General features: G+C 45.3%; 1 protein-coding gene across 1 annotated transcript; it reads left to right on the top strand.

The window, feature by feature from the left end:
* The first annotated feature begins 123 nt into the window (after positions 1-123).
* Positions 124-8,304, top strand: LOC104254537 (ly6/PLAUR domain-containing protein 2). The gene is made up of 3 exons (XM_009808345.1): positions 124-175; positions 7,087-7,206; positions 8,093-8,304. The coding sequence occupies exons 1-3, from the start codon at positions 124-126 to the stop codon at positions 8,302-8,304; spliced, it is 384 nt and encodes a 127-aa protein (XP_009806647.1).
* The last annotated feature ends 853 nt before the right edge of the window (positions 8,305-9,157 follow it).

Here is a 9,157-nt window from a genome sequence, read left to right on the forward strand (position 1 = left end):
TTCCAGTAAAATCGGATCTCGTGTCAGAATCGGTACATGGCAAGCCACCAGGAGGTGTGCCATTAAAGCCAGCGGTGAAGAACAGTGGCAGCCCAGTGACCAGGAGACAAGGATCCGTGCAAGATGAAGGTGTTTCTGTCTCTTCTGCTGGTTGCTGTTGCTTCCATGGAGTTCGGTAAGTTCCTGCTCTGATTTATCCAAACTCTTGCAGGAGTAATGCTGCTCGATGGGATGGGGTGTGTCCTGTTCCCTCTGAAGTCCATGCCTCCCACTTTGAGCAGTTTTCAGCAGAAAATCTGTCTTTGGAATATTTCCAGCCTGTCAGATGTTCAGGACCATTATGGTCTCATTGGGATTGTTAGTTCAGGCTCTTTAGGAAGTGTTACAGGACAAAGTGGAATTATACTGTGTCATTTCTTTAAAGCAAATTCCAGCTTTCGCTTTTTGCATGTTCTTGCTCAATCTCACTCTCATAATCTTTTTCTTCTTTTTTTTTTAAACTTTCTGTTCCTCTTTTGATACTTAACCCTGAAGCCAGCTAGCCAGTTTAATGCAGCGTGTATAGCGGCGCTCTCTAATTACACGTTGCATGTGTGGTTTATTAAACTTCAGCCGTTAGAAGCGGAAAAGATGGGCTGGGACACAAAGCTGGTGGCCTAGGTACTGCAGGGCTGATTTTTCCAGCTCTGTTTAGTAACACACTATGGTTTGCATGAAGTGAAAGTCAATTTTGGCAGACCACTTTAGAAAACAAACAAGTGTGAAGTGTTTTGGGGATTTTCTGCATCTGCAGGAGGATTTGACAGTTTGTCACCACAGGGAGTGACCCCCACCATCCTCCCTCCCTCCTTTCTGTCCCTATTAGGCTACCTGCCACCTTGCTGGAGGGGGTAGGTTTGAAGCACACAGTCAAGGTGGGCAGTCAACAGCAGCCTGATATTGTGGCTGACCCATGTAGGATGTGGAGGTAGGGAAAAAGCCCCATGAGTCCAGCCTGTACAGGGATGCCATGCAAAAATTACCCCTCCATTTCCATCAGTGGGGTTCAGTTGCTTCTCCTCCATCACCAACTCCATGAGGCCAAACACGGAGGGGTGTTTGGGATATGAGTGTTTTCATTCCCTAGGAAGTAGGGAATCACCTCATCGCAGGCAGACCTACATGAGTAGTGATACTGTAACCTCTAATTGTGGAAGGTGACTGCATAGTGGAAAGGACACCCTCCCCATCCCTTGATGCTGCCACCAGAACAACTTCTTGCACAAAACCTTATTTTATACTGATGATCCCAAGATGAGAGTTCGTGTTAGCCTGGGTGGCCAAGCTAAGTCCAATGCAGGCTAAGTGCAGGAGCTGTGATTGTTAATTGGGATATTTGCATGCTCTGCACTACTCCTCCAGATCCAGGCAGTGTAGGGTCTGATTTTATGCCTGACTGGGATGTGGAGCTATGTTAGGATTTTTTTTCTTTGTATTTATTTCCTTCTTATGTAAGGATGTTTTCCTTCCTCCATCTTTGTGTCTGCACAGCTGATTCAGCAAGAGATGGACAAGTGGGTGGAGAAAGAAGGGGGTTTTGGAGGATTTTTGGGGAGAACACAGCTGCTGTTTGGAGAGGCAGACCCAGAGCTGGAACTCTAGCCCTCTCTTTTGTGTAATGCACTGACTGTCCCCTTATCTCTAAGACATGTATCCTGGCTCTCATCACTAATAGTTCAAAGCCTTGGGGTGCTTGTGCTGTGTCAAGATCGAGCTTGGGAACTTTCTGCATTCACCACCGCTGCTACAGTAGAGATCAATCATCATTGGTCTCCAGAGCAGGAGATGTTTCCTTTCATCATTTTACCCTTTTCATTCTGGGGATTCGTGTCTGCTTGTCAATGGAGAGACAGCAGTTCAGGGAGGAACATCATTAATTAATAGAGGATGGCTTGGAGAAAAAGGGACTCTATAGACAGATCTCCTTAAGGGACAGGCAGGAATCTGAAAGGCAGAATGGAGCAGGAAAGCAATGGGGTGGGACACAAATTTGGTCTAGGATTGACTCACCAACCTAATTTTGCCATCCTGGTTAATAAGACTTTGTCAAGAGTTGGGCAGCTGGGGAGCAGAGGCTCCGGCTGTGACGCAGTGCTGCCACATTTCTCCCTTCTGGTCCTTTCCCACTTCCCCATCCCATTCAAGTGGGTATGGTCAGGGTAGATGCTTTAATTTGGTGGGCAAACATTGGCAGATTTTGGAAACTTCATAATGGATTTGGCAAGTAGAATTTTCTTCTGCACACCCTCTCCTCTGGAAAGCGGGGATAAAACCATGACGTATCTGCCGTTCCTCCAAGCTTTCTTCTGAGCATAAGTGGAATCTGTGTAATTTTGGCGTTTCCTGGAAAGACTGTCAGAGCTGAAGGATGAAAGATCTGCCAATATCCAAGCAAAGCTAGTAAAATCTCTTCTAAGAAATTCCAAGATTTTCTGCTTTTTTATCTCCTCTTTTGCTTTCAGCACTTTAGAAAGAATGTGTTATAACTACATTGAAATATGTTAGCATTTTATATTTACCCCTTCTTTTAAAGAAGGCTTCTAATATGTCTCTATTCCTTTTCACAGTGTAATTTCATTTTTAAGCTACTGCAGGTCTGCTTGTCTATGTGAAAATTCATAAGCTCTTAAAACAAAAAGGGACCACTACAGTTTTGTTATCTTCACAAATACCTACCCTTCACAAATAGGTCAGATAGATAGATAGATAAATATTCTAAAGCTTGCTTAAAACAGGGCTTTTAGACCACGGGTCTTTAAGTCTCCACGTCATGGTGTTTCTTCCCTGCTCTGTGAGATGCCAGCCGACTATTGCTGCTGAAGAGCTGCCACATTTACGAAAGTAAAGTTGTTTCATTCCAACTTTTGGTTATTTTTACTGTGTTAAACACTTCCTGATCTGCTATCTTTTCCATCTCAAAAAAAACCCCAACCCAAACCTCATAGCTATAGCTGCTTTTTAAAATATTTAGCTGTGTTTGAACCTGTTAGTCTCAGTAAGGTTAATGAAAATACTGTGTTTGCACACGCTGGGGACAATGCTCTCTTAACTTAATGTCCCTTTGTGCTTATCTTTTGATCATTTTTTGTGGTTTTTTTTTTCAAAAGGAACACAAATGCTGTGGCTTTGACATGTCCAGTGACAAGTATCTGAGTATCTGAGACTAACGATGAAGCTTCCTCCCTAAAGATGTATTTGACAGCTGTCAGACATAGAATTGATGCAAACAAAACATCAGTTCACATTAAGCAAAACAGAATAACAAAGTGAGCTTTGACTAAAAGCAAGATGATTGCTGGGTTCGTTCATAAAAGGGCTCTTTCTGGCTTACTAGTTAGGGTGCAGTTGCATTATCTGTTTTCATAAAAGTGGCTTGCTTGCCTGAGCCTGCTGTTATGACACCCCATTTTAGGCATGCTGAGATGAGCTGAATTGTTTTTCTTCTTCAGTGGGGTTTAAAGGCATTTCAGCAGGGCTGTCACACAGATGGGGTGAGAACAGCTTTCCAGATAGACCAAGGAAGGGCTGCTGGTCTGTGATGGTACCAAAATGCATTGCTATGCCTGTAAGGCACACAAATTCAGGTGTCTGGTTGGGGGATGGAAAAGAGGACCTAGATCAGGTGTTGGGTTCCTCGGAAAGACCTGCAGAGAGTAAAGTGCCCTGAGAATCTTGTCCAAAAATGGCTTCCTTGGTGACAGGAAATATCAGATGATATTTTGGCTTGATATCTTTAGCTTGGAGTGCTCTGGAAATACTGCACCACAACAATCTGGGCTCTTCAGTGTCTCTAAAACCTCTTAATCTCAAAAGACTTTAGGCACTGCAGGACTTGGGCTGTGGTTATTCAGCATGTCTAGGAGCTAATTGGCACCTGAAGGCTTGCAAGGGCCTTTGCAACTCAACAGGGAGGTGATGAAGAGCATCTAAGAACTGGTGAGTGATGAGGCAGGGTGAGCAACCTTGGACTGGATTTGGAGACTTGGGCACCAAAGTCTGTTCCTATGGTCTCTGTCTAGAGCAGTACATGTTCTCATGCAGTCTATTATTGTGGCCACTGTCATCTTTTTAGAATAACTTCTTACACATTCTTCTCACAAAACCAGAATCTCAGCACAGGGGAAGGGTTGTGCTTAATTTGTTCTCATGACTCAGTAAATTTGATGGAGAGAGTTCCTTCTCTCTGGGACACTCTCCTACCCGAGAGCTCCGAGTCTTTGGAAAGAACCAACAGAGTGGACATCACCGGATGAAATTCTCTCTGCTGCAACTCACATTCAAGTCTGACTGCTCTTTGTATCCAGATCCTTCACCAAGGGGAAGTCATGCTTGAACTTCTATGATGAAATGACTGGCCTGGTAGATGAATGGAGAGCAGTGGATATTGTCTACCTGGACTTCAGGAAGATCTTTGACACTGTCTCCCGTAAGATCCTCATAGACAAGCTGTTGAGGTATGGGCTGGATGAGCAGCCAGTGATGTGCGTTGAAAACTGGCTGAATGGCCGAGCCCAGGGAACGGTGATCACTGGCACAAAGTCTACTTGAAGGCTAGTAACTTGAGGTGTACCCCAGAGGTCAATACTGGGTCCAGTCCTGTTTAACATTGTCATTAATGATCTGGATGATGGGGCAGGGTGTACCCTCAGCAAGTTTGTGGATGACACAAAACTGGGAGGAGTGGCTGATAGGTCAGAGGGTCATGCTGCCATCCAGAGGGACCTTGCCAGGCTGGAGAAATGGGCTGACAGGAACCTCATGCAATTCAACAAGGGGAAGTACAAAGTCATGATACACATGGCGAAGAACATCCCCATGCACCAGTAAATACTGGGGGCCATCCATCTGGAAAGCAGCTCAGTTGGAAAGGACCTGGGGGTCCTGGTGGACACCAGGTTGAACGTGAGCCAGCAATGTGCCCTTGTGGCAAAGGCGGCTAATGGTATCCTGGGTTGCAATAGATGAAGTACTGCCTGCAGGTCAGGGGAGGTCCTTCCCCTCTACTCAATCCTTCCCCTCTACTCAACACTGGTGTCGTGGTTTAAGCCCAGCTGGCAACTAAGCACCACACAGCCGCTCACTCACTCCCCCCAGGTGGGGTGGGGGAGAGAACCAGAAGAGTAAAAGTAAGAAAACTCGTGGGCTGAGATAAAAACAGTTTAATAGGTAGAGCAAAAGAACACTGCGCGGAGAAGCAAAGCGAAAGAAGGAATTAATTCACCACTTCCCGTCGGCAGGCAGGTGTTCAGCTATCTGCAGGGAAGCAGGGCTCTATCACGCGTAGCGGTTGCTCGGGAAGACAAACGCCATTACTCCGAATGTCCCCACCTTTCTTCTTCCTCCCCCGGCTTTATATACTGAGCATGACGTCCTATGGTATGGGATATCCCTTTGGTCAGTTGGGGTCAGCTGTCCCGGCTGTGTCCCCTCCCAACTTCCCGTGCACCCCCAGCCCACTCGCTGGTGGGGTGGGGTGAGGAGCAGAAAAGGCCTTGGTGCTGTGTGAGCACTGCTCAGCAGTAACTAAAACATTCCTGCTTTATCAACATTGTTTCCAGCCCAAATCCAAAACACAGCCCCATACAATCCAAAACACAGCCCCATACTAGCTGCTATGAAGAAAGTTAACCCCATCCCAGCCAAAACCAGCACAACTGGTGAGACCACACCTGGAGTACTGTGTTCAATTCTGGGCTCCCCAGTAAAAGAAGAGAGACATGGACATGGAGAGAGTCCAATTAAGGGACACAAAGATGAGCATCTCTCCTTTGAGGAAAAGCTGAGAGAGCTGGGACATCGGGAAATACTTTGTTACTATAAGGGTGACTGAGCACTGGTACAGGTTGCCCAGGGAGGTTGTGATATTGTTGATTGTTTGGTTGTGATACCTCCTTGGAGATATTAAGAACGGTGATTGTGGACACGGTGGACATGGTCCTGGGCAACCAGCTCTAGGTGGTCCTGCTTGAGCAGGGGGATTGGACCAGATGACCTCCAGAGGTCCCTTCCAACCTTCACCATTCTGTCATTCTGTGAGTTTGTGAGTCTATGATCCCTTTCCGATACTCTACTAATCCAAAGGCAAGGAGAAAAGCAGATGCAGAGTAGGAACAGTTGAGATAAACCAGCTTCAAGTGCGTTTACGCTCCTGTGGGAATAACAGATTAAAGCAATTTGGGAGTGTGGTTGGCTGGCAAGCAGAAGTTAGATACCTGTCATAAACATGTGAAGCAGGGCCTATTGACTAATTGTGATAATGATTTAAATAAAAACATCTTGCTAATTGCACAATTGAAGTATTGGACTTCTCATGGGTCCCTGCATGTCTTAGTTGTCTGCTGGTACTTGAGGGCAAGATTTTCAAGTAATTCAAGCACTGAGATGTAGCATTTTGCAAATTCTGTCTGCTGGCATCCAGCCACCACACTGAATATTCAGCCCTGTCTTAGGCAACCCAATTACCCCCACAGTGATAAAGGAGAAGCAGGTGGGTCAAACAGCTCCTCCTCACTATTATAATGAATTTACTCTTGATTTCTTTTTTTTTTCATCACACTCATCATATTTTTGGAGTTGGGATGTCCCAGCACATTCAGCCCATATTTACTGCATGTTCTAGGGTGCCGATCCAAAAATTAAGTAAAATTACCCTTATACTCTCTTGCGGACTACTTAAGACCTATCTGCAAAAAAAGACAACCTACCAAACCCCCTATAACAAAGCAAGAGCAGAAGGACCATCTTTGTGCCCCAAACATTGAGCAGCCTAGTGTTGATAGGACTTTCCTGCATTATAGGGTCTTCTGTGTGTGTGGCTCTGTCTTGCTTGACTTGTTACAGGGGGTCTGAACCCGCATCTGAGGCTGTGCTTTGACAACCAGACTACTGTATTTCTCATTCCTATTGGTACAAATACCTTTTACTCTTCCATTCCTGTTCTCAGTATGAGTATTTTGGAGAGATACCCTCCCCAGAGGTACCTGCAGGGACACGGACAGAATCTGGTGGTCCACACTAAGGCCAACCTCATGTTTTTACTCCTTGCAGTTCAAACCTTGCAATGTTATACTTGCCACGAACCTACTGCTGTTGATAAGTGCTTGGCGATCCAGAACTGCACGAAGAATGAAACCATGTGCAAGACTACTATGTATTCCCTGGAGGAAGGTAAAGGCAATTACTTGGTTATCCATATTTTTAACATGAGTCAGTGTTTCTACAGTGAGGACTGCTGGTGTGGGGAGCAGTACCTTTTCTCACTTAGATATATAAACCTGGGAGAGAGCTCCCACAGGGCGGAGAGTAGTCTCCTGCTGTTGCAGAAAGCAGTCTTCATGTGAGTGAATACTTAATGAATGCAAGCTCATAGTTAGTGCTCAGTGTTGAGCACGGTTAGAAAAAACATGCTGACTTGAGCTTGAGGCGTGGAGCTAAAAAATTCTGGCTCTCCAGACCATTTGCGTGACTCGCACAACAGGTGTGGGTTAAACAGTGCTCTCGTGACCCGAGAACTATTTATGAAAGCTGGGTGGAGTAGAGAGGCCAGTAGAGATGAGCCAAGCTCAGTAAGGTGGGGACACCAACTTCTGGTCATTTAGAGGCAAACCAGAAATGCCCTTGAGTTCTCTGGAGCTCTCAGGAAGGCATCATCAATCTGACTGGTGACCCTACAGGTCACAACCTGTCCAAATAAAGAAATGTATTGTGAAGGTAGAGGCTCTCTCTTTTGCATGGTCCTGCTGATAAGGCTCTGGTCGCACATGGGAGAGGCAGGAGAGAGTGAGTAGAGTCAAAGCAGAGGCAGAAAAAGTGCCTAGTTGACCTTCTGCAGGGTAAAGCTGATCCAGGCAGGGTACAGAGGATGCAAGGTGCTGTCCAGCTTGCAGCCACTCAGTGGGAACTGTTTCCTATATTCCTGGTAGAAAGTAGACCAATTGCATTTGAACTGGAGCTAAGACTTTGGTGGTGAAGGCAGCTAATGTTTCACTAGGGACAAGGAGAGTTCTCCATTCCTCCCATTCCTAACTGTTCCTTCTTTCTTGCTTTGTTGTAGTTTATCCCTTCATGGGAGTCTCGACCGTCACCAAGATGTGCTCTTCCATCTGCATCCCATCCGATGTGGACGGGATTGGCATGACACGCCCTGTCTCCTGCTGTTACTCTGACTTGTGCAATGTTGATAACGCAGCTAGTTTGAGGACCAGCTTTGTGCCAGTTGGGATGCTAGCAAGTTCCCTTTGTTCCCTCTTCTGGACTAGACTGTGAGGAGCTGATGGGGAGGTCTTTCATCTTGAAGAACCCAATGAAGAAAAGAGTAAACACTTGCCAGCCCACCTTTCTGTTCGGATGCCTCATGGACAACCCTCAACAGCTCCCAGAAATCGCTTTTTCAGTACCCACCCTTTTCCCACCACCAAGAGAGAAGCAAAACTTAGGAAGTCCTGACACAAAGTTTTGAATTCACTCTTCAACAACTCCTGCAAAATTAACTCTGGAGTTTCTTTGCTGTGCTGGTCTGGTTGGTTTTGAACTGAAAAATTCTCCTGTATGCAGTATATTTAAAACAAAAAACCTTGTGCTAAGAGCCTTCCATACCTCCTTAGAGTATTTTTTGCCCAGGTGTTTGCCAGCAGAATAGCTGAATTAGCCAGTCTTCTCAAATGAAACTCAGTTATGTGGCAGGTCCTCTCCACCCTACAGTTTCGTGCTGGGTCCTTCTGCTGTCTAGATCTCCTTCTTTGTACACAAGAAATTAAGGAGACACATCGGTGTCCAAAATACGAGGCAGAAGACTAAACTTCCCATGCCAATGACCTGATCCAAAGAGGCTAAAATCTCATGTTTTCTGTACCCTTTTGAGCAGAATAAAAATAATATTGTGTTAAAACTGTAGTGATCACTAAAGTTATTTATAGTGCACCTGTCCTCTGATAAAGTTTATTATTTTATTTTATTTTATTTTATTTTATTTTATTTTATTTTATTTCCAAACTCCAGTTCCACCTTTCAGTATTGTTGATACAGTGAGACGAGTTAGGTTTTGTGGTCAGTCTTGCAGTGGATGTGTAAGACATTTCCCATTATCCCTCACTGGCAGTGGCCTTCCATCAACATTTCT

The sequence above is a fragment of the Gavia stellata genome, chromosome 3 (assembly GCF_030936135.1).
Source record: "Gavia stellata isolate bGavSte3 chromosome 3, bGavSte3.hap2, whole genome shotgun sequence".
Classification (NCBI taxonomy): Eukaryota; Metazoa; Chordata; class Aves; order Gaviiformes; family Gaviidae; genus Gavia; species Gavia stellata.

Excerpts from the sequence above, each read along its gene's own strand:
- LOC104254537 (XM_009808345.1), top strand. The coding sequence starts at position 124 with ATGAAGGTGTTTCTGTCTCTTCTGCTGGTTGCTGTTGCTTCCATGGAG. Across the intron at positions 176-7,086 it reads TGTTGCTTCCATGGAGTTCG|TTCAAACCTTGCAATGTTAT; the intron begins GTAAGTTCCTGC and ends TACTCCTTGCAG. Across the intron at positions 7,207-8,092 it reads TATGTATTCCCTGGAGGAAG|TTTATCCCTTCATGGGAGTC; the intron begins GTAAAGGCAATT and ends GCTTTGTTGTAG.